The 26,318-nt window shown below is 49.8% G+C and overlaps 1 protein-coding gene across 1 annotated transcript in view; it reads left to right on the top strand.

The window, feature by feature from the left end:
- The first annotated feature begins 3,774 nt into the window (after positions 1–3,774).
- Positions 3,775–26,318, top strand: part of JAM3 (junctional adhesion molecule 3) — a 28,655-nt gene continuing 6,111 nt past the window's right edge. The window contains exons 1-2 of the mRNA XM_082070384.1: positions 3,775–3,851; positions 25,511–25,576. Of these exons, the coding sequence (XP_081926510.1) occupies positions 3,800–3,851; positions 25,511–25,576 (118 nt within the window). The 5' untranslated portion in view covers positions 3,775–3,799. The remainder of the gene's footprint in view (positions 3,852–25,510; positions 25,577–26,318) is intronic.

Raw genomic sequence — 26,318 nt, forward strand, 5'->3', positions numbered from 1 at the left:
GCGTGTAGGTGGGATCAGGATGGAGAGGAAGCATCCCCTTCCCGCTGACAGCCAAACCTCGCTTCCACACCCCATGCAGAGGAAAAGGGAGTTATATCCATCTCCTCCACACAGCCCCGGCCCGGGGGAAGCTGCACTTGCTATTGCCAGCGACACGTTCAAGACCTGAGCTGGGTCACCAGCCTGATGGCCCGACCTGCTGCTCTGCCAGTCGGTGCCACCTCCCGGGCTGGCCTTGGCAAGGCGAGGGAGCAGTGTAACGTGATAATGACCAGCTGGCCTCGGAATCTGCCGCTCCAGTTTGCTGGGAGACGGGGCAGGAGGGCGAGGACTTGGCTGTGAAGAGAGCGAAGGGAAATCCGCAGCATGACACGGGCAGCCCGAGGGGCGCTTGCTGCCGGATGGGTCGGCCAGATGCTGTTTGTTCGTCGAGGGGAGAAAAGGGCCGCACGCACCAGCCATATGCGACAGCTCCCCCGTGCCGCTGTGCTGGGGTTGCAGGGGGAATTGCAGTTTCCTCCCATCCTATGAGTTGGGAGGGTGCTGAGAGCCAGGTGGAGAGCGATGCTCGGGCAGCGCGGTGCTGGGAATCCAGAGAGAGCAGGTTGGGGAACCTTGTTTGAGGTCATCTCTAATTAGCATCACTCTCTTCTCCATCTCTGGACCTGCAGAGGGTAAGTGAGCTTGACTCAGGGATCCCCAGGGACACAGACAGCTCCAGGCCATCAGCACTAACCATATAACTCGGAGACAGCTGCAGGGAGCTCTGAGCAGCCTCAGGCGCGGGGCTGTGGGACGAAAAGGCAGCTGTGTCCGTCTCTCGGGGGGTAGCCGGCTCCTCTATATCGCTGTTACCCCACCAGGCTGCTGCAGACAGATCCCCGAGGAATGCAAGCCTCTGGAAACACGCTGCTGGGAGGTGAAGGGCAGCGTATTTATTTAGTAGGAAGGTTTCTATACACGGCCGGCTTGCTGCCTGCCCTGCTGACCACAGACATGAGAGCCCTTGTGCACAAAACATCCAGAGAAAACTACCTCTAATTAGAGGGTGGGGTTAAAAATATCCATAGTCCATAAACAGAGGGAGGCAGACAGGGAAAAGGCACATGCCAGCGTGACTGACGCCCCGGGAGCGAGATGAGATTAGGAGCGACTCAGCCTCACACATACAAACGATTCAAAATAGACGAGCATATGCCTGAGCATTGAACCAGGGAGAAATGATGGGACTGGTGTGGGAGTGGGGTCGTGCTCGGTGACACCAGGGAACCAACACCTTGTCTAGACTATTGCAGACAAGAAAAGAGATGCTGTCTTAGGAGTGAGAGGCAAAAAGCTGCCCTGGCAGCAGAAACAGCGTGGAAAAGAGAGGGACGTAGGCCAGGTACCCGTATCTATTCCCGGAGCCGCGCACCAGCGGAGGTGTCTGCCAGGCCCTCCTTCCTCGCAGGACAGCAGACCAGCCTGCCGCAATCACGGCTTCGCAGTCAAGGAGGTCTGGAGCAAACCTGCTGGCTGGGGCCCAATGCAGATGGACAGCCCCGAGGACTCAGACACGCTCCTCCGCACACGAGCCGTGGCACAGCTCGCTGGCAGAGCCCTCGGAGCCCCGGTGCCTCGGATAATAAGATTCCTGTCTGCCGTGTGTATTGCTATTGAAAACGCATCGTGACAGGCACAGCCTGTCATTACAGGTTTGAGCAGCTTCTTCCCAGCAGGGCTTGAACCTCAGTTTGGGCCTCCAGGCACTACAAGCATCAGAAGGATAACCATTTGCTCTATTTGCCTTCAGCTGCTTTCAGGTCCCAAATAACTTTGTGTACAACACGCTCCCTGCAACCTTTAGAAATCCCAAAGGTGCTTCTGTTCCAGTTTAGTCCTCAGTCACCTTCCCCCCATTCTTCCAAGCGCCAGGAGCGAGGTCCCGCTGCCACCACCACTTCTGGCCCTTTCTGCTCCATCTTCTTGCTTTGAGCAGGGATGGGAAGCTCTTCATAGAACAAAGAAACCATAGGAGGAGGCAGGTTTCTGCTGCCCCTCATCACGCCTGAATACATCCCCGCACTACACAGGGCTGCTCTTAGTGCATATTTTATTCTAGTTACTTGTTTCAACATTAAATAATGAAATGGGAGCTCCATTTGTGTGTGAAAATCAATGTTTTACACTGCGGCACTTTGCCATCCCGGCTTGATGGGCGCTAGAGTTCTTGTATAATATTTATCGTGACTCCTTTTGCTTGTTGAGTTTCACATTTCAAACGGCTCCTCAGTGGCGATGGCAGATTAAAAGGCAGAACCTCGCTGCAATAAAACCTCAGAGGCAGCATAAAGAGCTGGCGCTGGTCCTATCTACAGAGAAAAAGTGCATGAGAAACCCTCCCGTCCTCTCTTTTTTCCTCTTTCACAGCTCCACTCTCCCCTGATGAAGCTGCTATGGGAAGTTAAAGAGGAAACTGACACCTCGGTGATTACATTTTATTGCTGATTATACTCTATGTCATAATCTTTTACATCTCCTGTCATTTCAGTCCAAATGGACCGTGTTAAAATGACTCCTTACCCAACAGGGACCCAACACAAAGGTTGGTGGAGTCAGGTTTTAAGCCCTATAGTCTTATTAGGCGATTCCTTCCCCTTCATCCTCGGTGAAATGTCCCATCTGGCCATTAGAATTGATGAGAACCTCTGTATTAATTTGACCAGGCTCAGATCAGCCCTTTAAATCTACTCATTAGCGTCTTGAGTTAGATCTGCTACATTATCAAGTTAAATACATTTTTACATCCCTTAATTTCCACCAGCTCTGCCGAGCTGGTTTACAGAAGAGAGAAGAGCTCGGCTTTCATTCCAGCTGCTTGATCTTCAACAGCATCTTAATTACATCCCCATCACACGCTACTGACAGTCGGTGACGCATGAAGCAGCATTAACCCCGCTGAATCGCTGCATTGGGGGCTGATAACTTTTGTGTCTTTCTGTTAATCAAAGGAAAAGGTTCTGGGACACTTTTGAGGACCACGCAGCAGCTCGGGATGCTCCCTGTGCACAGGTGCTTTTCAGGGAAGAATCGCTAAGTTAAGCCCATGGCTGTGTCAGAAACAACTCGGTACAGCACGAGGGATGAGGGAAACTCCTCCAGAGAAGTGCTCTGTCCCCAGCTTGTTTGCACTTCTCGCTTCCTTTAAGTTGGTCAAAAGTTTATAGTGCAATGCACAGTTCAACAGAATCATTTTGGTTGGAAGAGACCCTTAAGATGATTGAGTCCAACCACAACCCAAATCTAGCACTAAACCTAAGAGCCCCATCTGTAAGTCTTTTAAACAGCTCCAGAGATGTAGCTTTTTAGGGAAAAGTTTCACAAAGACTCTTTTTAAGGGTTCTTATTAAACACAGGGAGAAAACCCCCACTCTAGAGCAAACCTTGGCTGGGTTTTGATAAGCAAAACGTTGCTTTCAAGCTGATTTCCAGCTTTTGCCGGCTCAAAAAAAAAAGCACTTCGAGTCTTCCCATCGGTGAATTTCGCTTCACAAACGGAAAGGGTTCCGGAGGGTGAAGTTTTCCCGGGAAGCAGCCGCAGGACCGGGGGGATGCTCCGGGTTTGGGGGCTGCGATTCGCTCCATCCCCATCCCTGCCCACTCCCCCAGTCCCCCCCGCGGTACCAGGCGCCGGGATCCGCGCCCCCCCCGCCCGGTTTCCGCGGTAACGGCAGCGCGGTCCCCCCGCCCCCGGCGCGCCGCCGCCCCCGCCCGGGCAGTGAGTGCGCAGGCTCGGCGGGTCCGCTCAGCACACCCCATCATGGCGTTCCGGCGGCCGGAGCTCCTCCTGATCCTCCTCCTGCCGCTGCTCGGTGAGTTCCCGGCCAGCGGAGCCCGCCCGGCGACAAGCGGCAGCGGAGCCGCCTCGTCCCGCCGCGGGGAAGCGGGGGATGCGCTGCCCGCGGTCCCCGCGTCGGGCCGGGGAAAGGGGGGATGCGCTGCCCCGATCTCCATCGCGGGCCGGGGAAGGGGGAGATGTGCTGAGCCGGGGACGGGGGAGGATGCGCTGAGCCGGTGGCGATTTCGGGGAAGGAGGGGGATGCGCTGCCCCGGCTCCGTAACGGGGTGAGCGTCGGGGAGGATGCGCTGCCCCGACCCTTGTCCCGGGGAGCCGAGGGATGCGCTGCCCCGACCCCGGGGGGATGCGGAGACGCTGACAGGGATGGGATGGGGGTCCCGGGCCAGCCTGGTGCTGTAGGGAGGGGGGGTTGACAAAAGATGGGTGGTAGACTCAAGATGGAGGGGATACCAACCCAAAAACCCAGCTCAGCAAGGAGCAGGTCCAGGGATGAGGGTGCCAGGAATGTGCAGCCTCGGCAGGCAGGCAGGGCAGACACTGGTGTCTATTCAAGACCAGGCACAGGCGTCTATTGTTCCGGGGGCCCAGCATGAATGTTTGCAGTTTTAATTGCGAAAAACATTTGCTAATTCCGCTCAGGAATGAATTTGGGGTCATTTGTTGTCTGGCTATTAATAGCAAGGGGAGTGGGGAGGGGGACAGCAGCCGGTGGGTTTGTATTGCCCTCCCCCAATCTGCCCAGACGGCAGAAGGAGAAAAAGGGATGGAGCGGGGTTAGGGTGACAACCAGCAGCTGATTACTAAAATACCCGGTGCTGCAGACGCATACATATGTGTACAGACACACAACCAGCTGTTCTGGGTCAACTCAAGACTGAAGTGTATTGAAATATTTCAAACAGTTTATCTCAGGACAAAACAATGTTCCAAATAACTTGCAAGAGCCTCTTGGGCCTCATATAAAGTGAGATTTGGGCACTAGTTATCAAAACAGCGAGCGGAGGCGTGAGAAGATGATTCTGACGCGCCTGCAATGGGGAGAGGGTTATCACGCGCTGCAGGGTCTGTTGTTCACTTGCTTCTCTGTGGTTTGTAGCAGAAACACTTCAAGCAGAAGTTGTGCCTAATCCCGGAGCACCTTCCAGGTGCTAACTCTGGGTTTGGGTGCTCCTTTGAACGAGAAAAGTAACAGATTTAACACAACTTTTCCTTCCAGTTGGGCTGCAAGGTAGAGAAGCACCCCTTTTCCCTCCTCTGTTAGGTGAGCGGTGCTTCGGTGTCTTGTTGAACCTGGCTTTAAGATAGCAAGACTGGAAATGAACTATAGATGCTTCTGCATTTCTTTAAACAGGCAAAAGTTGCTAAACTTGGGCAAATACCACTAGTTTGACACCTCTGCATGAGAACGTTTAGCTAGTGAGTAAACCAAGTGGTACCAGGGTTTGTTCTCCATTTAAATACAACGGGTTCTGGCCGAGTCGGAGTGCATCATCCTGATTTCCAGCTGGTTTAAAATTTGGGGTCATAAGCCCAAAAGAGCAGGTAGAAGTAAGGCTGAGAATAAATAAGTTTGCTCCACTACACTTGACTTCAAGTACAGAGGGGCATCGCACCAAGTTAAGGTTACACTGTGTAAAATTAAACACGTACTGACGTCTGCAGGGTCGGTGCTGGATAGTGAGACAGGAGTGAGATCACAAGGATGCGTTTGATATCCGCTGACGACTTGGGGGGAAAAAAAGGCACAAAAGGAAGCTGATAAAGCCAACAGGATGCTGAGATCCCAAGCTGCAAAACTTTGACCTGTAAGCTTTAGACTAGAAGGTGCTGCTTAGACTAAAGTGCTGCGGAGCAGGGATTGCCTCCTCCTACAATATCCTTGCCACCACGGACCCTGTTCTTCACGGCCTTAAAACATTGCCAGGAAACAGGAGCCAGTGAAGCATGGGGTGTTCAGTGCATACACAGCTTGAGGCACTAAAAGCATCTAAAGATTCTGCTCATCAGGGAAAGGCCATGGTCTTAATTATATTAGTGGAAGCTACTGGCATCAGGGATGGCAAGTGGGGCTTGACATCAAGGTTATGTCCTACCTCGAGGTCTCTGGTGCAAGTTTCCCCGTGGAAACAAACATTTGGATCCTGAGGATTTCACATGGTGGACAAAGGGCAGAGCTGTGGACCCTTCCCAAAACTCTCAGGTACCTCCTGTTGAAAACCAAACATAGTGATACCTTATAGCCCTTGATGGGGAGATCCAGCAAATACCTGGCACATTCAGTTTAAATGCTCAATGTGTTCAAGTCTCCCTTTTGATTGAATTCTGAGGTTTTGATAATACGTTGGGTTTTGCAAAGGGCTTTTCCAAATCTACAGTGTAGAAGTTCTCATTTCCCTGTTTTTTTTCAATGTATGAAGTCCATCTGTCCCAGCCACCAACAACTGTTCCGAGTCAGCTGTCAGTGCCAAAAACCACTCGGTGGAAACGTCGTTAGCTCTGCTGCAGTTACGATAAGTTGCTTGTCGGTATTTTCTGATGGGAAGTATTTGCAGTATTGCTTTCTTTTTCAACAGACAAACAGCTTTGAGAGCCGTGCCAAAAATCAGACGCTTAATAATGTCTTCAAAAAATTCTTAGGAAGGGCTTGGTGTTCCTATTTGGGTAAGCAATATCTGGCACCACCACCAAAGAGTGGTTGGGTGCACATCTACTTTACAGCTGTTGACAAAGAACGTGACACCAGCACATTCCCTCTTGCTCCGAATACTTCTGAGAATTATTGGGTTACTGAAGCACAAGTAGATTAAAAGAGTAAGATGTGTTTTCCTTAGCGAGGAGAAAGCTATGGGCTGAGATGTTGCTCCGATCGTGAACTTAGGTTCTTCTACTGACCTGTTTATTTTCCTTGTACAAGTTGAATTCTGGGTCTCTTGGCTCGCTGCAGCTGTTTTTCAATTATCTGTCCACGCACTGAGGATTTGCACCAGGAACATGTGTTGACTTGCCAAAAATCACCTAAACAAGTAAATAAATCAGAACGAGCTTTGCGTTTAGCTTCATAAATAAGGACAAAAGCTGGTTGCTGAACCTCCTGCCAGTTTGCCCCTAACTTGAGCCATCTCCAAAAGGTAAAACATGGCTTAGCCCTCACTTACTCCAGCTTATTTGGATTGTTATTTAAGTTTTCCTTGCAAATTGCGTTCGGTGCTTTATCATCCTTGGCGATGAGCTTTAGTGTGTTGAAGCAGAACTGGCCTCCCAGTTGTATATTTAGAGCTAATGCTTCACAGTTGATCGCACCGAGCCCTGATGATCCGGAGAAGGTTCATGAACCCCTTGGTCTGAAGTGGTGGGAGGGAGTCGGCAACAGGAAAACGAACATTTGCGCAGACCAAGAGGGTCCTGAGTCCTCAAGAGCCCCTCTCTGCAGAACAAGAGCGTGTATTGCTAACATGCCCCTCAACAAGATAAAACAGCTGCTCCGTGCGTAAAAACTGGTGGCCTGCTTTGAAACTGTTTATATTAGAAGAGATGAGTTCAAGATATAAAATTAATTAGGATAATTACATTCTCAATCTGGCTTCTCTATCAACTGGAATATGAACTGCACCATCTTCCCCCAATTGATAAGGGCTGTTTGCCTTCCCTCTGAACCCCTAGGGAGTATCATGTTTTTATGAGACACGGGATCAAAACCAAATTGGACCATGCAGGGGAGGAGTAACAAAACCCATCCCTTCACTGAGTCAGGACGTGGCCTAAGAACCAGTTAATGGCTTTAATTGCGCTAATGAATGTTCTGGACACAGTCTTAATTGTCACCCAAAGGGGCTGGATTGCTGGTTGGGTCGAGTTCTGTCAATAGCTGTGCCTGGGGCAGAGGAAATACCTGCTGGGTTGTAGTTCTCAGACTCCCATGCTGGAAATGAGGCTTTTCAGTTGCAGAAAAACAAACAATAACATAATGACTGGACTTTTTTTGGCCTGAAAGCTCAGGTCTCTGTTTATGACTCTTCCGAGTGCTAACACCCTCAGTATTAACTTGAGATAAGAGGTGTTGTTGGGAGAGTTTTGTTCTTTTTTAGAGACTTACCACATCAGTGGGGGAAAGGACAGCAGGGTGCTGCATGGGCTTCACCAGAACGCTGCTCCCATGGGTAACAAACTCCTGCTTCGCATTTGAGATAAGTGGAGGTGAGGGAGGCTTCCCTTGGGAAGAAGGGTTGAGGGAGGTGTATAAAAATGTTTCCTGCCCAGGAATGGGGAGCTGAGGTTCCGTTATCGCTTCCTCCTCGGCAGTCGCCAGCTTTGATTGCCTGGCCGCGTTGGGTGCTGTAAGGCGCTTTGTGTGAGTCCCGTGCACACGTCCAGCTGTCTCGCACACGGCTTGCGAGCGCAAACCCAGGACAGCTGCGTGGCTGAGCTGGGGGGCAGTTCGTGTCGGAGCAGCATCCTCAGCCAGGCCTTCAAAGCCCTTAGGAAAAGCGCTAATACGCAAGGAGCGAGGTCTAGAAGGGCTGTTCTTGAAGGTCTTGCCAAAGCTTTTTCTCTGCGGTGTTGGGTGTTGAAGGAATTCACTTTTGGTGCGTGTTCCCAACCAAAGAACTAGTAGAGATAAAACCAGCAGATTCAGAAGGAAAATTTATAAATGGGAGTCAGCAAAAAAACCCCACAAACCCACATCTGCAATGTCCCTGGCTCCTGAGAGCACGGTTGGGCAGGATTCCCATGAACCCAGACTGCCGAGAGCCGTCAGGTGGGAGTCCGGTCAGCATTAACTAATTAATAACAACAACCAGCCACGTACATGCTGCAACCTGACGGCCCACAGGTACTTGAGATAAGCTCAAAACATAAACGGGAATTGTTCTGTCATGCAAGAATCGCTTGTCAGTATAAATAATATAATGTATTGGGTTATGTAGTGTCCCTCGTGGGATGGAGCACAGGGCTTAAGCAGAGTCAGTTACAAGGGGAAATGAAGGTTTCAGTGCAGCGATAGATAAAGTAGATGAAATTAAATTGTGTTCAGATAATGCTCAAGGTTTTCTTTCCCTTTGGTTTTGTTCTAAAGTCATAAATCCCAGGGATTCCAGAGTTATAAAGCCAGAACACACACTCTAACCTACTCCCGTCAATGTACCCGATTATTACAATGCAAATGTAAGATCAGCGGGTTTTTAAGGGTCCTCTTAATTCATTTGGGCACAGCTGGCTCGTTGGAAGACACTGAGCTTTGAAACTGCAGCGTGCCAAGGAATTGCTCTGTCTTTGGCAGTGGCTGGAAGGCAGCAGTTGAGAGTGTTCAATATTGCAGGATTTTTAATCGCACTATTAAAAATAGATTTTGGTGGCCTGGGTAAGATTTTCTGCTGAGCTGGAGAAATCCACTGAAATCTAAGGGGATTTGTGCCCATTACTAGGCTGTGTTTCTAATGCCCCAGGGCGTCTTCTGAAAATCGCCGCCTTAATAAACTTTGGGGCGATTCCTTCTCTAAGTGGCCAGCATTTTACAGGCGGGATGTGAATTGAGACACTTTGTTTTAGACTATTTTGGAGGGTGGAATTATAATACTTGTGAGAACTGAGGTCCGCTGAAAGCATCCGACTTTGCTGTGCCCCTAATTCACTCGGCATTTTGGAGTCTTGTCCAGTGTGTCTCAAGATGTTCAACCACCTGAAGGAGCCCATAATATTCTATATATCCAAAGTAAGTCAGAATTTTTGTTTCGTTAGCAATAAGACTGATAAACAACGGCATGAAGGAGAGCTGTTCGGAGAAAGCAGCCTCACCTTTTAACAGTGCTCTGCACAGCAGTCCTGCTTTTAATTCCCCATGGAAAGGTTCCTGCCACTTCCATCTCTCTGGGGCGGCCGCTGCTCTCAGACCTGCTCGAATGGAATCAGCTTAATGATTTAGTCTGCACATTTATTAATACAAGGTTCTGCTTGGTCTTCTAGGCCAATATCAGCCATGGAGACAATATTTTTGTTTTGCTAGGATGCTACCCTTGGAAAACAGAAGCCTTGATAGATGTTACTGCTTTTACCTGCATGATGTAGCACGTGCGGCTTCTGTTCATGGATCAGTGTCTGTCAGGTGCTGCCAAAAAGAAACAGAGTAAGAAACAACTCGCTATACCCATTTGTGTCCTCACTCAATGAAAGCTACCCAAAAGACTAATTCACCACGCTATTGGGCTGCCATAAAGATGAGGAGCGTTCCTTGGAGTATTGGATGATAATGGCTGCGTGAGCGGCCCTTGAATCACAGCAGTGGAAAGAACCGAGTGTCCAGAGGCCAGGCAGCGTCTGCCACGCACCCCAAGGATCCATTAAGGAGATTGCTGCCTGCTCACGGAATTCCTCCGGGGCCTCTGCCTGCCAACACTCTCTTGAATGATTTCCGGGAGCTCACACAGTTAACGGCAGGGAAGGTGTTGCAAAGTCCTGCAGCTCTTGCTGCTTCTGTAAAACAGCTTTTATCCTCTCAAAGGATGTTACCAACAGCTATTTTTAATACACGCTTCAATCTTTGCTTTGATCTTTTTCTCCTGCATTGATCTCCGCAAAAGCCCAAAGAGAAATATTTCTTTGTACCCACCTTGTTGTTTACAGTCAGTTATTTTTAGAGCCTGGAAAACATCTGCTCTGTAGTAGCAAGGTCCTGAGCATCAGTAATGTATCTTTGAAGGGGAAATCCTGCGATTGCCTCTTTGCCTCTGGATCAGCCCTGACTTGGCAGCTGGTGGCAGCCCCCTCTCCTTGAAGAGCGGGTGGTTGTTGTCAAGGTGTTTAGATCCCAACAATCGAGGTGGAAGGAATAATACACAACCCCCAGTGACATGCGGGCAGGACTGGGTGCACTTGCCTTCAACCACCACAGGTCTTTGCTGATCTAGGAGCTCCTGCAGCAGAGGAGGTGCTGGTTTGTGTTCCTCTTTGGCCTCGGCTGCTCTGCTGAGATGGCACATGGTGGACATCGACGGGGCTGGTGTGATTTCTCATGGAGCGAGGAGGGAATGGTTTATCTCCTTGTGCATGAGCAAGCAGCTATTACTTGGCTACAGCTTGGTCAGTGCTGATGGAGTTGGCTTTGAAGTGGAGATGAAAGGCAGAGCACCTTGTAATCGCCTCATGGGCTCTCCTTCAAGCACAACTGGCTATTTGAGTTGGTGAGCATCCCGATATATCTGGTGTTTTCCCTTTGTTTTGGCCAGTTTTCAACGTCCTGCAGATAACAGGGCAGTGCGGAGCCCTGCCTGCCAAAGCTGCCTTGTGCGTGCCGGAGGGGAGGTTAAACCAGGTACTAACTCCTTTCTTCTTCCATCAAAAACCCTCTGGTGGGCCTGGCCAACACACAGCTGTCCTCACCCACAGGCTCTCCCACACAACGGGCGAGATAAACCCTTTGAAGTCTGTGTTTGGACTGGCAGCAGCTTCTAAGGCAGTCGGGTGCCCCCCTCTCCCATTTGCCAACCGTGCCTCGGGTTCCCCAAGTCAACAGCTGAGCTGCCATCAGGGCTGATAAACCCGCAGCGCTGGATCGCTGGGGCTCTGCCAGGGGACAGAGGGGACTTCAGACTCCAGTTCTTTCAGGGTGCTGGGTGAGCAGGAGAGGATTCGGGTTTTTTTTTTTCTTGACACCCACCATCACCCCACTGTTGGTCAACAACTGATTGTTCTCCTCGCCTGGGGAGGCTCCTGCTGTTCTGCTGGAGGCTCCTTGATCCTCCTCCTCTTTCTGCAAATATTTGGACGAGATCCTGTTTGGCTGTTTTGACAGTTTGACTCAGCTATTAAATGACAAAGGCGAGCTGGACCCAGGTTCAGCGTGGTAACAAGCAGCTCTGTGAAGGGGGGAGACTGGGAGAAGAGGCAGCAGCTCTGTGGGAGACATTCTGGACAGGAGGCAAAGCCTTTCTTTGCTACAAAGCCTTCCCTCTTTTCTCCCTCCCTGGTTTCCTTTTCGTATCTGTGTTCCTCATTGAGAAGCAGTAGCTCCTTCAAAGAAATGTGAGGGAACCCATTTGCAGAATTTACAGCTGCTTCTCGAGCCTTGAGTGGTCTCCTCTTTAGCAGCAAGCTGTTAAGCATGTTCTTAAGTGGGAAGATAAGTGGTGTTACGATCCTTTCATCTTCTGGCTCAGAGCAGGCTGGAGATAACTGATAAGGGGATGACAGCAAGGAAGATGCATAGACACCTTTGGATTTAATTCCTGCTTTGTAAGGCAGTCTTTAAAGCACATCTCTGGTGGGAACACAGGCTGGTAAAATAAAGCTGGTCCTTCCTTTCTCAGCATATGTCTTTTCCTCATGTCTCCGAGGCAGATCCTCTGTCTGTGCCAGCAGAGCTGGTGCAGAGTGAGCTTCGTTCTCCATTTCAGAGCTCTCCTTCTGGTGCTGACATTCGAGGGACTTGGCTTGAGCTGCCTCTAGACACTGTTTCGGCTGGTGATTTCATTTCCACATTTCTTTTTTTTTTACAGCAGCCCTTTGCAGATTTGAGCTGTGCTCTAAACAGGACTGCATTTGCACTAGGGGAGTAACAGTCTTGCACCTGATGGGCAGAGATGCATTCCTCCGCCAGGATCTGTCAGAGCACCCATCAGCGACAGCTTCACGTGGGTGCGAGTCTTCAGACCGCTCTTGAACAGACTCTGCATTCAGTTCCAGAATTCCTGGTTTAGTCCCTCACCTGCTGGCTGGAACAGGTGGCGAGCACATGCCTGTGAGGGTCTTTATTGGGGGGTGGGCTTCAAGGTCAGCTGTATGCAGCCCGCATTCCAACTGAGTCCCTGTGCCTCATGTTCTGCCCTGGCTGGCTCTAAGGCATCCAGAGGTTCTTAACCATGCTACACAGGCTGCTGGTCGAAAATAAACCACTTGAGAGTAGCGTGTGTGTGCCCTGAGCCTGCGCTGAGCGGCGCTGGCTCGCGCGTCGCAGCCCAAAGCGCGAGCAGGGGCTGCAGCCTCAAACCAGCCCCCGGTGCCTCCGCACCTCGCTGTTACTCAGCACTTTCCACTGACAGGGAATTAAGTAGGATTTCTAGGTCATTGTGGGCTTGTCAGGAGGAATCCGTCTCCTGCAGACCTCATTACCGAGGCTCACTCTGCCATGCCAGACTTCAGAACAATTGCAGCCTGGTTCCCTAAACACCGACTAATGAGACAGAGCTGTTAGCAGCAGTTTGCTAAATAAAGGCTGTTTCTGCCTGAGACAGAACAAAGCCAGACTGGATTTTCTTAGCTGTCTCTCACACAGAAGGTATTTCAAAGGACCCTTATTAAAATAATGAGCTAGATGTTGCTCTTGTGGTGGCTGCATAGGGCCAGTGCTTGATGCTAGTGCCAGGCGCTTCCCCAAAGCAATGACATCAAGTGACTTGGGCTCAAGTGACCTAAAAACCTCTCCAGCTCCTTTCATGCTGCTGCCCCCTTGGTGTAGAGGTACCTTGAGCATTTACCTGAGCTCCTGTGACTTTGTCCTGCTCTGATAGTGACAAGCTGCGCTCGGTGACCTCGATTTCCTTGGGTGCCATAAGATGTTCTTTGAGCTCTGGGTGGTAGCAAAACTTGCTCAGGATTCATGTGTACGGCTTTGGAAAGGTGAGAGATCCAGCGTCCGAGCACGAGGGACAAATGGGGCTGCTTTTGAAAGGAGCTGGATGTTTGCACATTACAAATGGGAGGCGATTTAAGATTTCTGCTTGTACCTGGATGCTGAGCAGAAAGGACATAGCCCCCGGTTGAGTAGCCTGAGGCCAGGTAACTTCTGTTGATGTTCCTGTAATGAGATTTTTCATCCCACTCTCTCCCTGTTGTCAGAAGGGCCTGGATTAAAGATGAGCTCTGAAGCACGGTGGGATGGGGCTGGCTGCCTCTGCCTGGAGCAGGCGCAGGAGAGCTGGAGATTGTTCCTTGGCCAGTTTGCAGGTTTGTTTGAAGTGGCACTTTGACGTGGCAATGGGAGTCGATGGAAGGTAAACCGTGTCTAGACGGGTTTTTCTCACTCTCTGTTGTTGTCTCTAAAGCAGCAGAAACAGTGCCAAGCAGGCTGGATGGCTCCAGGATGCGAGGAACAGAGCTATTTCTAGAAAGACGGAACAATGGTTCTTCAGGAGCACCCCAGCCAGCTCTCACTGAACCCTTGCCGAACCTCTTGCGGGTGGAACTCGTCCTCTGTGTGCACTGCCTGGATAAATAAATGGCAGACTGATGCTGTTGAGAGTGAGCAAGGGGAGGTCTGAGAGGTGACCAGGGTGTTTCCAGGTGAGCTGGTGTGGCAGAGTGGTACAGAGAGGTCCAGCGACTGGTGGCAGGGTCAGGAACCCAGGAGGGCAGTTGATTTTGGCAGCATTCGGAGAGGGACCAGGCTGGCTCCAGTGGTGTGCTGAGAAAAGACTTGCTCGGTTTGGCTGGCTGGATGCTGCCAGGATTTGCCCAGCAGAGCTGGCCTGTGTGCCCAGTAACAACTGCAGCCAGTGGTTCAGCGATACTGGGAGGGAAAGGATGGGATCTAGAGAGACTTGTGGCTGGCTGGCAAGCTGCTGTCTTGGCTCTGATGTGCCATCTCCCCCAGGCTGTTTGCAAGGGGAAGCGGAGACTGCGTTCAAACGCCGATTGTCTGTCCTTCAGCTGGGAGCAGAGCCAGAGGAGAGAGAGGCTCTGGCAGCATCTGATGCAGGGGGCAGATGTTAGGGGAAACACACTCATCTGTAAAACGCTGTCGCTGGGATTTTCACAGGAGCCTCAAAGGTTAAATGCCCCTGTGTTGGAATGAAGGTTCAAGAGAGAAATGCTGGGCTCCTGGGATTTCTGCTGGGCTCGGGGAAGCTTTTGGAAGGCAGCTCTTGCTGCTGGGATGCGCTCTGGTGCAGCATCTGTGGGTTGTCCAGGTGACTGCTGTTCTCAGCCCCATTTATTGAAGCGTAGCTGGGGAGAACGGCAAAGCCACACAGTGCCAGGTTTAATCTCTCGTGGGGCTTCAGGGGTGCGCAGTTCAGTTCCGTCTGGCTCCTCTCCCCTTAGCCAGCTGCCAACTTCTGCAAGCACGAGCTGAAAGAGAGTAATTCCTGACCCTGCCTGTGCTCCCCCTTCACCCCTGCCAAAGCAGGGCTCGGCCGCAGGTTTCAAGCAGAGCTGGAAACTTGGCACCGAGGCAAGGAGCAGAAAAGAGCCCAGCTTGCTCTTCTGTGCCTGGGTTGGCTTCTGTACTGCTGTGGGGAGTACAAATATGTTCCCAATCTGTTTGCTCCACTGACGTGACTCCAAGACATACAAGCAACAGATACACTGACCAAGAAGGGGCCATTGTTAGAGGGACCTTCTTGACTGTGGCTCTGCTGTGACCGAGCGAACGCTGCTGCTCGATGCTCCCAGCGCTGGATCCAGGACACTCAATCCTCCCGTGTCCCCCAGCTTTAACTGCACATCAGCACAGACGAGCCAGGGGTTCACTCCTATTTTACTCCATTTGTCCATCTATGTGCCCTTATCTGGCCTTTTGATTTACATGCCCATCTCTGGCAGACAGGCATTAAATCAGGCTGTAGATAAAAGAAGTTCCGAGCATCGCTTCCCTCTGAACCGCCCCAGACGTTCGCTGACACATGGCTAATTGCACACAGGCAGACAGACAGATCATCCTGCACTGGAGCCGGGGGAGGGAGGGATGGACTGATGGACAGGTGAGCGTTTCGGCTAAGGAGGAATAAGAAAACCAGAGAAGAGGAAGGGAGTTACCTCATTAGTTTCCAGCAGAGTTGTCCTCTGAGAGGTGTTTCCTTGAGCTTTATCCAGTCTGATTTTAGTTGCAACTTTAACGAACAATAAAGGCTTCCACGGTTTCCCTTGGAGGAACTGGAATGAATCCAAATAGATTTTAGTGCTGAGAAGCAGATCCTGTTATTAATGTCGGCCTAATCATTTCTTTCTATCTCCTTCCCACCTTTTTTGCCATTCATGCTTTCTGAGAAGCCTGCAGACGGTTATCAAAGTCCAGTCCACCCTCTTCTTCAGCTGCTGCTGAAATTGCAGACCAGACTGCGGCCTCCTCTGGGTCTGTGGCCTGCGGGAGCACCTGTGCCACACTGGTGAGGGGACGGACAGTGGAACAGAGCTGGAGCTGAGCTGGGGCCCACACGGGCAGGAATGATGCTCCATGCTGAGCAGGAGCCCTCTGCTGCAGGGCCGTGTCTCTCTGGGAAAGGGCCTCTGACCAGGCCTGAGCTGGGAGCGTTCGGCTGAGAGAATTCTCTGCTAAAAATAGCAGCAGTGAGATGTTTAAGGAGAAAAACAAGTCGGGGCTGGGAGAAGTTAGTTCCCAGATATGTGGCTAATTCAGCTCTCCCAGGACAAGTAATCTTTTAACCCCTCCCTGCCAAGATGTTTCTGCTCTAATTAAACAAGCTTGTCTTCGCTGGCCTTTGTCCTTACTCTTTGCTCTGACATGGCATTGCTTTCCTCCCTCTTCCCCTCCTCATCTATTCCAGCACACTCTAATAGTGCTCTTTGTCAAGCTTCTCATCTTTATCTGTCTGTGACTTCACTTGGGCTCCCTTTAATTCCCGATGTACTCCCTAAGAAAATAATCTGTACTGCACCCTGCAGCGCGAGTCCCTCCGCAGGTTTGCAGCCTACGCTCAGGCTGATGTTAACAAGGTGAGTCTTTTCAGGTCTGTTTGCGTGATTCAGGGCTGCCCCTAGAACATTATTCCCCCGACTCGCACGTCTTCAGGCCCGCACGTGGCTCCCACAGCTTTCCACCCGATGCCTTTTCCCCTTGTAGATCTGCGTCCTTTGTTCTGACGGATTCACTGCAAAGCTTCAAAGCTGCCTTACAGAAGACGGCCCCACCTCTCCAGTGTGGAATGACGGCAGCGGTTCCACAGGCTCCTGGTCGCACGCTCATAGGCAGATGTGAACGTTCCCTCTGTGCTTGCAGTCAGTCTCTTGCCATGTTCATTTGTACATGTTTTGTACAACGCATTAGCCAGACAATTGTGCTTTATACCCGAGGCTAGAATTATACACGCAAAAAAAGACAAAAATGATACTGTGAAATTGGGAAAAACCCTCTTAAAAAGAGAGCTGCTTTCAGTCTTGTCATAAGTAATTTCTCTGTGTGCTTGCTCACGCCCTCTCCCGTTCCCTTCTCCAGCCTTGTTCTCAGTCTTGGCTCTGATAACGACTGCTCTTCCCAACTCCCATTTTCCACAGGAAGATGACATGGATGGTCTCTGATAAGCAGAACTTCAGATCTGTGTTTTGCTGGTCAAGCTATAGGCTGGAGGAGAATGGAGGATCAAGAGATTAGAGTCACAGACAGAGGAATAGAGGATTATAGGCTAAAACCCTGCGAGTCTCTGTATTGATGGTTGGGACACAGCCAGACACTAAAGAGTATTGCAAAGCCTGGTGCTGATAGCATATCCGCTTATTTCCTCTCTTTGCATCTCAGGCAGCTTTTGATATATGTGTCCTCGTCAGAAGCCAGGGTCAGGCAGGTACCCAGCATCCTCGCTCCTGCCCGAGCCCGATACCTGCGGAGATCGAGCCTGTGCGTTACCTGGCACTCAGCCTGGAAAACATCACTTTGGCTTATGAGATTCTCAGCAATCCTCGAGTCAAATGCCCACACAAGACAAAAATAAAGGAACTCGCCCCTTTTCCCCATCGCAGCTCCTCCTGTCTCCCTGATCCTGGCCGTAGATCCTGCCATGTCTCACTGACCTGGCTCTGCCCTGGAAACTTCCCTTCACATCTCCCTGCGGGAGGAAGGGAGAGGACGGGAGGAAGACCATTGCCCCTGGCTCTTATCACAGTTATCTGCTGGTTCCCTCCCACTTTGCACTAATTCGGTATCAGCATCTGCCACTTTTGGGAGGAAAGGGACTTGCTGAAGTGAGAAATAACGTAGGATGTGCCTGTGTGGCAATTCTTGGGGCTGGCTAGGAAAACAATGGCAGGCAAGTGGGAATAGGCAGGAAGGGTTGGTTTTAGATCTGCCTGGTGCAAATATTCCCACTTCAGTGCTCACCATTTTTGTTTCTGGCCTTTGCTTTTGCTGCTGCAAGACACTCTCATCCGGTAAACAGATGACAGAATGGTGTATCCACTGCTGGCGGAGATAGTGTGATCCTTACCCTTCCTGCGCCTGCCCGTTCCTCAGTTTTTCCCTCCGTCCTGTACATCCTTACTGAATTGCAGGGGCCACTTAATTTGAAGAGACTGAGGCTTAACTGATAAACGTAAAGCATTATCACATTAAAATGATGGTGGGTAAACACTGTGAGAACCTCAGCAGACATCCAGGGACCCAGCCAGTTGTACTCCTTCGGTTTTCATGTCCTAAAGCTGAGGTAGGGATGAGCATGACCTCCCAAGATGCACTCATGTCTCATTTTCTGTGAATGCACTAATTTTCACAGTCCGCATCGGCTGTGAGCCAGACCACTTTGAAGATGTAATTACGCTGTCCATTTGTTAATGAAAATGGCAAGAGCAGCGCTCAGTACAACGTGACCGTTTCGATGCGTTCCCAGCCAAGCGATCTGTAATTGTTTCCTCGTTGCCTTATTTCTCTTCTGGCTTTTGCCAAAGACTTGGTGCAGCCGTAATGAGAAGCTCTCTGGCCTAATGGCCTTTCCTCAGAGCCACCCAGCAAGGACACCTGCCCCTGGTTCTTCCTCCTGGGGAGTCAGCATAACACTGCAAGCCCAAAGCATCTGTGCAAGGGGCTTGACCTCAGAGGCCAACAGCGAGGCGATATAAATTATCTGGACAGGGCTTAATCCCCTGGTTAGTGGTATCTAATGCAATGAAGAAGCTTCGTGCTCTATTCCCTGTTGCTTAACCCAAGAAAAATGCAACTTTTGGTTCAGCCTCGCATTTCTTTCTTGGGGAGAGGCAACTCAGGAATGCCAGGGGTGGTAATAACAGCCTTTTCTATGCACAGCTTTCCTATTCATGTTTTCTTCCTGTTCCCTCTCCATTACACTTCATCCTAGATTTTGAGGGGCAAACTCTAACTCTTTCTGTCTTTTCTTTGAGCTGAAGATGGCCCAAAACTATACTACAGAAAGAGATGCAATCTGACATACTGGAAACTCACTAGCCCTTGCTGCTTCCATCTTAATCTCTTTTAAGTATTAGTCATCCACCTAAGTATTGCTTCCTTCCCGTCTTGCACGTACATTCAGTCCTTGCCAGAAGAGCCAGAAACCGGGATACGAGCTTGGGAAAACAGGAGAGAGAGGACCAGATCATGCACAGATTAAGATGTTGGGCAAGGCACATACAGCCAGATCTGCAGAGGATTAAATGCCCATCTCCCCCTTGATGTCAACAGCATTTAGATACCTTTGTGAAGCTGGCACTTGTCTGACGGGTGGAAAGGTATTTCAATAAAATGGGCTAAATCTGTTAGGCCCTTTGACTGGGGAGCTTTCTCCCAAGGTTGCCAGCTCTCTCCTAAAGCATCTGTGTTCCCTTTGGGAGAGCAGAGCATGAGAACCTTCTGGTGGGCTCGGGCCAAGCTCCACGTGTCCAGCCAAGAGCTCAGACTTATGCTAAGACCGTGAGTAAGCTTGAACCGTTCCTGTTCAGACAGCTCATGATGCCTCCTCCGAGCATGGGCCTACGGATTTGCACAGTGGGTGGCGTGCAGATCTGATCTTGAGAACAGGCTGCCTCGTTTTTGTGAAAGTGCAGATAGGCAGCGCCTCGATATCTCGCCTCTAAACACGTTGCAGTGCCATGAGCAACACAGCAACCAAAGATTGTGAAACCCTTACCTCCAGAAGCCCTTGTCAGATGGGTATTTGAGGCAGCGTGTCTGCAGCTGCACCGCAACATGATGAAACCAAACTTTGGGAAAGCATCAGAAAGCACCGTGTGGTCTTCACCAGGCAACACCTACGGTTCCCTCCCTGCATGGGAGGGAGCAGGAATGTTTGTGTGCAGAAGGAGGCTGCGCTGCAGAGGCTTTTGTCTTAAGAGGGCTCCATACCTCTGTGACAACAACCTGCTCTGCTACTGAGTGCGGGTGTGTGGGCTGTGTGTGTACCAGCGGCTTTGCTGTCTGATTAGGAGGTAGAACAGTAAATCCTCCTGTCTAAAAGGGGGGAAAAAGAAAAAAATGCAACAAAGGACTGTGTGCATGGTCTGGATGCTAATGGGCCTTCTCTGCAGCAGTCAGGGCGTTAAGGTCCCAGTTTAAATCGGGAGGTCTAAACAGGTTAAGATTTCTTTACAGAACTGTACGTACTCTGTTCGCAGACATCTCCTTGTGTTCTCTAGTGGTGAGCAGGAAGAGAGTGAATTAAGAGCAAAATCCGAAATTCTCTCATCTTCAGATGAACGCAAATAGTCCCTGATCTTCTACACAACTTTATCCTGTGGGGTCCTGGTCCTGCTGAGAGCACCAGAGGCTCCCGTGTGATCAGCATTTGAGAAGGAACGAGTGCCATCAGCCAGTTACCTAAGAGAGGAGAAATGCAAAAGCCAGAACTGTGGGGAACACCAGACACTGCTCTGTAATGTTCCATTTGCCTTCTCTAGGTTAATTATGCTTCATGTTCCCTGCCCGGGCGGGCACATCTCCTCTGTTTGTAGGTGTCTATCAGAGAGCTGGCACCCTTTTAACCGAGCGGTGCAAGCCATGCATCTAAAATAAGTCATGCTGTTTCATGATAGCTGGAAAAAATAAAGCTTTACTAGCACGAGCAGCTGTAACGGCACAGAGGATTTATGACTGAGTGGGTTTTTTCCAGGGTGGGCTGGCCACAGTCTGGTGATGGCCTTTTTATAACCGTTATCAGCTCCCACACAGACCAGGTCCATCTGTTACTTAATTTGAACGGAGACACTCCTAAGCTTTTGTTCTCTAATCTCTCGCCGCACGTCTACATTGTTCTGTAGCGGGGCAGCCCACCCGTGAGTCAGCCTTGGCTTGCTGACCTCGGGGGACAAACTGGAAAATCAGAATAAAAGAAAAACAAGCAGCAGTGTCTGGTCATTTGACCAGCATGGTCTGCTTGCCTGTCCCCCATAGCAGTTCCAAGGGGTTTTTAACCTGCCAGAGCAAACACAGACCCAGCTCCTTGGGCTGAAAGTTAAGACTGAGTACCCCAAAGCAAAATCCTACTGACTGTATCTAATGGCATAGGCTGGGGTTTGCAAATGGACTTATACAAACTGTCACTTAGAAAGGTAATGAGACGCCTGAAAATGTAAATGAGGATCAATAGGATGCTTAATTCCCACTGAAATTCAATAAGAACAAGGTATGCCATTCATTCCCTGCCCACACATTTACGCACCCTTTATAAATCTGGTCTTTATATATCACAAGTGCATTTAAGTCCCTTAAGCTATGCCCAAAACCCCAGCCAAGGGACAGCTGGACAAAAAAACCCCACAAAACTCACCAGAGCCAGTCAGGCATTTTTTGCTATCGCATTCCTACACCGTGCTGTGTTACCTATTCTACACCACCTCGCCTGCACTGGCACAAGTTGCATTGCGGAATCGCAGCGGGATGCACTGGGGAACGTCTCTCCGCCGGTTTCTCGCACATTTAACAGTCGGCTTCCTCCCTGCCGCACACACGCAACACTTGTAAGGCAAGGACAGAGCTGGGGTCAGCCCTGAACCGCAGCGCTTGTCTCCCACCTGCTGCTCCGATCAGCTCTGTCCTTGTCACCATCTCTTTCCCTGCAGCTGAGGACAGATGCTCTGGGGGGCATCTCCAAACTGGCAGTTGTAAATGTGCTGACACGCAGAGGGTTCGGCTAACGCGTTTCTAACACCTAACAATATATCACTGGGTAGCAGTCCTGCTGCACGGGGTAACCAGCCAGAAAGCAAAGATGCTTAACAAGGCATGTGGTTTATAGCAGCATTCCCACATGGCTCTGATGCATTTTGAATTGCAAATCAAGTGACGGCTTAGTGATGATGGACACCTCCAGCAAGGCATATTTTTGTTGCTTTAGTGGGCAGGTGTTTAAATACAGCTGCATGTTTTTGTACGGCTTGTGCCTGACAGCGCATTAACTAAAATTACCGGATCAGATAACTGCAATATCGGCAAAGAAGCACTGAACAATACTGCAGTGTAGACTGTTGGCAGCAACTTATTTGAACTGTTTCCTGGCCATCCTTTTTACCTCGCCTATAATACTTTAATAATTCTTCAGCTTCTCTTTGAATTTCTGCCTTGAGTTTTTAAACAGAGAAGAGATTGGGGTGGAAGGTCTTTAACCTGGTACAGAGAGAGGAGACTTAACACAGTGTGGTTGTCTATAAAGCTTCTAGTTTCAGCTGTAGCATTTTAAAATGATTCAGATAACATGAGTCACAGTAACAAGCACAGGCCGGATCTCTCTAGCTGAAAGAAGTGCCATAAGAATATGCTATAGACTTCACTGCCTTGTCCTGGATTCTATTCTGGAGAACTGATGGCATTTGGGACTCAACCATATGTCTGACTGAGTGTGCAGCACATCCAGATCTGGTGGGTATTTGGTGATGCAGCACATCCAGATCCGGTGGGTATTTGGTGATGCAGCACATCCAGGTCCGGTGGGTATTTGGTGATGCAGCACATCCAGATCCGGTGGGTATTTGGTGATGCAGCACATCCAGATCCGGTGGGTATTTGCTGATGCATGGCTGTGCCCGGCTGTTCTCCAAACCCTGGGTTCTGAGGCCTTTGAAGTCAGATTTACATAACACAAAACCTTGGCTGCTTATTTGCAGCCGGGCTGAGAGAGGCCTAAAGGAACATCTTCAGAACACTGTTTTTAAAAGGTGGCAGTCGCCACTAATGATGATTTAACACACAAAACCAAGCGACCCGTAAGCGCGGTCACCACAGAGGCAGCAGCTGCTGAGCGCAGGGAAATGTGACATAGCACAGATACCCCGTGTGACAGCTGGGAGATTCCTCCAGCCCCGGGGAGACTGGAGAACAAGGGACACCCCAAAGTAACACTAAAAAGAGCTGGAAAGGTGTTCTCCTGCTTTGCAATCTGCAAGGTACCTTGGGATTTTCGTTTCGGTTTGCCCCCCTGCATAGCTGTAGCCTTTTTGCTATTTAGAACATGCTACTTGCAGTTCTTCTGCCACACGCAGAATAAATGTCTTAGCAGTGATTTAAGCAGCCAAACTGATCTCTGCCCACAGTCAACACACGTAATAATGTCAGAACCTCTCACAGTCTCCAAGGACTCAGCTTCTGTCTGAAATTTGTTGTCATCCTGCTTTGTGCTCGAGGGACAGACCTAAATCCCTTGTGTTTAGTGGGTGGGAAGAAACCTGCTGTGAACAATTTCCAAGAAATGAGATGGGGCCAGAGTTTGATGGAGTCCCTCTGCCTCAGAGTAAATAATTCTGGAGCCATAACTCCTTCAGAGTAACACAACACTGTGGTATTACCATCTCCACCTTCAACTGAACTCACATTGTAGATACAACAGATGTACTTCAGTAGAACTGTTACCATGCTATCTACTTGATGGGACACAATTTTTCTCAAAAAAGGTCTTGTATAAGCAAGAATGTATAACAAAAACCAAATTGGTACATCAAGTTTCCTTTAAAGAACAAGGGACCTTTTCCTTCCCCATCTTTCTCTAGCTTTTCCAAAAGGAAGATTTAAAGGGTAGTACAGACCAAGTAGATGCTGTGCAAGCTGTGTTCTGTGGTCCTTCAGATGCGCTGCAACTCCATAGTCGTCTGCTGCTCCAGAAGTGGTTCTGTAACACAGCTCCTCGATGAGGGAAGGTGCTCTCTCTGAAACAAACAGAACCTCCAACTTCCCCCCTTTTAAAAACTGAGCCAAACGCATTATCAGAGCCACCTGTCCCAAGTAAGAAGCCAACCAGGATCTCCACAGTTAAGCCGAGTGCTCAGGAAAAGCCCTCTTGGTTCCTGCAGCAGGAATCTCACAGCAGAATCAACCAAACGCTTTGTTTCTATGTAGTGCCCTACACTATTGTTGAAAACATGTCCAAAGATTGCAGCAGGTTGTTTCTTGTCTTCTGGTGACGAGCCACTTCTACCGCTCTGGGGTTTTGCTGGGATCAGTGAGATCTGTTTATGCTGGTGGGGGAGCAAAGCAAGGATCACAACCCAAGCAGAACATCTGGAAGCACCAGAGGATGAACACAGGGAAGGGAACGTGGAAGTATCTTGTGCTATAATTACCTTTTTTTTAAGGGGTAGGTCTGGAAGCACCAGACCTGATGAAAATGGACTCTGCTTCATAACAGACTTGAACAAATGACTCGCGGTTGCTTAGACCACATCCAGACTGAAGCAACCTAAGACCCGCTGAGAACCACCTCTGCAAACGGCGTTCTCCTGGCTCCACAAAATAAAGCATAAGCAGGCTGAAAGCAAAGCTCTCATGGCACTGCCCTGTTACTTGATTCAGCTCTGATACACAAGCCAAACAGCTACGTTATAGTCCAGAGCACTGTCATCTTGGTTCAGTATTGGATTTCTCCCAAGTGCTGCGCGAATGGCTCAAGTGCAGCAGGGGGAAGGGTGGAAAGGTCCTGCTAAGAGCAGTTCTGGCTGGGCCAACTATTAGTTTGCATCAGCGGGTGGCTTTTATGTGAGTAACAATTGTTTTGTACACAAAGGCAGCTCCTCACTCTTGCCAAACTCCGGCTCTACGCAGAGGTCTTGGGGGTAGAAGCACTGAGAGCCAAGGCACAGAGGAAAGCGTCAGCATTTAACACTGAGGGATAAGAATCAGCAGGGAACGTTTCACGTTTCCAGCTGTCCTGTTGCTGAAGCTCCTTTCTTTCTCCACATCCACCTTCAGCTTTCTATTCAGGTTTGTTTTACTCTGAGCAAGACAGTCTTAACCTTTAGATACATCTTGTCTCGTGTCACCGAGGCACTGATTTCCATCACCTTTAACTGGCTCTTTGATCGAACGCCTAGTGAAGTCAGTGGGCATCCTCCCCGAGATTTCAACAAACTCCTGATTGGGTTTGTAGCAGCACATTTGCACATGGGGCCGTGCATTAATCGGAAACATTTTGGTGTTCAGAGCAAGAAGTACAGTAAAGGGAAACAGCCCGTGGTCTAAGGAAGCCTTGCAGCACTGCGCCATTGAGCTTTTGTCCTGATGCCAGTCAGGGACCCAAGGAGCTGAACTGTTTTCTCCTGAATCGCAGCCCTTTCATGATTTACTGCCTTGCATTTTACATTAGCACACTGAGTCTTAAAATACTTGAAGATAAAATCAGCATGTTAGAGGCCTGGAAAATTTAATCTTCTTGGTTGGTCTGCATCCTGTGTTTTCCTGATCATTGCATTAATTTGCAAAATAATACTTTTGCGTTATCAGAGTAAGAGCTCCTTTACCATCTGAATAAGCATAAGGCACAGGGAAATGGCTTGTGCTGGCACTGGAGTTGTGCCATTATGTTAATCCTCCTCTTTAATTGCTACTTCTAACAATTGTGTTTTCCTGTATTTACACCACAACTCCTAAATAAACTTAGGCGTGCTGGACCAGAATGACTAGCCAGGAATAGGTTTTATCTAGGGAAGTTAGTCCTTGAGAAGATTTCTCAGCAGGCAGCGTGTTTCTAGCTGGGTGACTTATGAGCTGTGCTATTTCTTATTACCTTGGATTTGTTTTTCCAGGCGGCAGACTCTTGGCTGTGGAGCTGACATCCAGCAACACCAAGCCCGTGGTGCAGGAATTCCAGAGTGAGTGCTCCAGGGCCCGCTGGCTGCCCAAACAATTGAGAAAAAGTTTGCTTATTGCTCATGGTATCTGGTTTCTTGGGGTAGGCAGGACTAACGAGAGCTCGAGATTCAGAAAAGCACTTAAGAATATGTCTGTGTCTTTCCCTGCTTAGCAAAGCACTTGATTGAAATGGTTTATTGAAGCCCCCTGCAAGCCATTGGTGTCTGCTTAAGTGCTTTTTTGAACTGGATCCCAAAAGGAGGAAAGGCGGTCGCCTTGCAGTTAATAAACTGAAAAGGGATTGGGGAAATTTGTATTTTATCCTGGCCCTGCTACAGACGTGCAAGGCGATACCGGGTAAAGCCGCCTCTCAACCCCGCTGCGCTGCTGCCTTCTGTAGGGGAGGTGGAGGGGACAACGCCTGCTTCCAAAGGGAGCGGGTTTGCTGAATTAATCCCCAGGCATCGCGGTCCTCAGTACATTACCAGACACCACCCAGGGAGATTCTGCATCCCGGACTCGCTTTGTGGGCTCTGATTAGCAGCAAGACAGTGCTGTGGACTCACCGTGTCACAAGGTCTTGTTTGCCCTAAGTCAGAGCCTGTAGAGAACAGTGTGTTCACTTCTCTCCATAGTTGATATCTTTTCGGCTATTATTTTTGCTGGCCAAAATCCATCTTCCCCAATAGCTCCCTGGGAGCCAGCGGTGTTTCTGTTTGTGAGGCAGATGAAAGGGAAGGCTTGGCTTTGTGGGCAGCATCT

Source organism: Streptopelia decaocto (assembly GCF_964273445.1).
Source record: "Streptopelia decaocto genome assembly, chromosome: 21".
In the NCBI taxonomy this organism is placed as follows: Eukaryota; Metazoa; Chordata; class Aves; order Columbiformes; family Columbidae; genus Streptopelia; species Streptopelia decaocto.